Source organism: Belonocnema kinseyi, chromosome 5 (assembly GCF_010883055.1).
Source record: "Belonocnema kinseyi isolate 2016_QV_RU_SX_M_011 chromosome 5, B_treatae_v1, whole genome shotgun sequence".
Taxonomy (NCBI): domain Eukaryota; kingdom Metazoa; phylum Arthropoda; class Insecta; order Hymenoptera; family Cynipidae; genus Belonocnema; species Belonocnema kinseyi.
Window position 1 is genome coordinate 44,461,281 of NC_046661.1, and position 1,323 is coordinate 44,462,603.

A 1,323-nucleotide genomic window follows, 5' to 3' on the forward strand; every position below is an offset into this window, starting at 1 on the left:
AATAAATAACGATTCGCGTTTTATAAAAACTCACTAATGGACAAAGAGTGCTGCAAGTTGGGCTTTTGCTCCTTTTTATTGAAAATAAGCATTTAAATAAACAAGTAAAGTTGAAGAAACATAGATATTTTTCGCGTTTTAATTCGATACTGTCGGATCTCGCGAGCCTCTTTGTGTTTTATTTCTAAAATAACAATTATTTTTTAAATTGAAAACTGTATTTTTAATTACTGTACAAAGTTAAGAAAACTGGTACTTTCAAAAGAAAAAAATTCTCCATTCTCTCAGAATCTAATATTTTTAATCCAAATTTTGACGTCTTAATTCAGGACATAGATATATGTAAAACAATGTTTTTTTGCTCATTTTTAAATTGAAAATTCGAATTTTCTCATCATTATAAAATAGGTATATTTTCAAATCATACATTTACCTTTAATTTCGAAGTTAATAAATTTTTCATCTTTCCCAAAACGATTCTCGGCTCGACACATATACTTCCCAGTATCATTGTTCTCGAGAAACTTAATGTTCAGTTCTTGGTCATTTCGTTTAAAAAAGTATTGATCATTTTTTATAATCTTATTGTCATCCTGAAATTATTTTAAATTCTTTTAGATATTATGATAGATAATATATGATATTAGTCTTCAGCATTTAAAAACATTGGAAATAAATTCTTTGAATAATTAATTACTAAAATTTCTACCTTGTACCACGAGATAGTGGGTTTAGGCATGCCAGTCACGTTACATGTCAGTATAATAGTTTTGTGCCCCATTACACTTAAGTCGAAATTGGCCGTAGAACCATTTAAATTATTTTCCGTGATTTTTGCTTCTATTGGTACTAAAATCATTCAATATCTAATAAATCAGTAACGAATTATTAAAATATATACGCAGTAATATTTTTCACTTACCAGCTAATTTCAAATTATTGTAACTAGTATCTTCGTGACCGTCTTTAGATTTTCCTATGCAGGCATATTCTCCTGCATCTGTCATTGTCAAATTGGTTAGAGAGACAATTGAACGATGAGTGAATTTAGTCGACTCGCTAGAAATCTTGACCCTTTCTGAAAAATAAGCTCTTCATTTTAATAAGTTTTGTAATACCATGCGGTTTGGGTAAAAAAATTATATACAGCTCATATTCGGTACGAAACACTAAAATGTCATTGTAATAAAATATAACTATAATATGTATTAATATAAGTGAATGTGTGTATGTTCGTTGCTAATTGAAATGAAAAGTTTTTTATCAATCGGCACCACATTTTTACCACATCTTCTCTGGGCTCCCGGACAGGCCATAAGAGTA

At 28.9% G+C, this 1,323-nt stretch overlaps 1 protein-coding gene across 3 annotated transcripts in view; it reads right to left on the reverse strand.

Moving 5' to 3' along the window:
• The window catches only part of LOC117172386 (vascular endothelial growth factor receptor 1), a 170,861-nt gene that overhangs the window by 32,783 nt on the left and 136,755 nt on the right, over positions 1–1,323 (reverse strand). For all 3 annotated transcript variants that reach the window (XM_033360248.1, XM_033360249.1, XM_033360250.1), the window contains 3 exons: positions 923–1,078; positions 710–849; positions 434–593 (listed from right to left, as the gene is read on the reverse strand). In XM_033360248.1, coding sequence (XP_033216139.1) covers positions 434–593; positions 710–849; positions 923–1,078 — 456 coding nt within the window. The remainder of the gene's footprint in view (positions 1–433; positions 594–709; positions 850–922; positions 1,079–1,323) is intronic.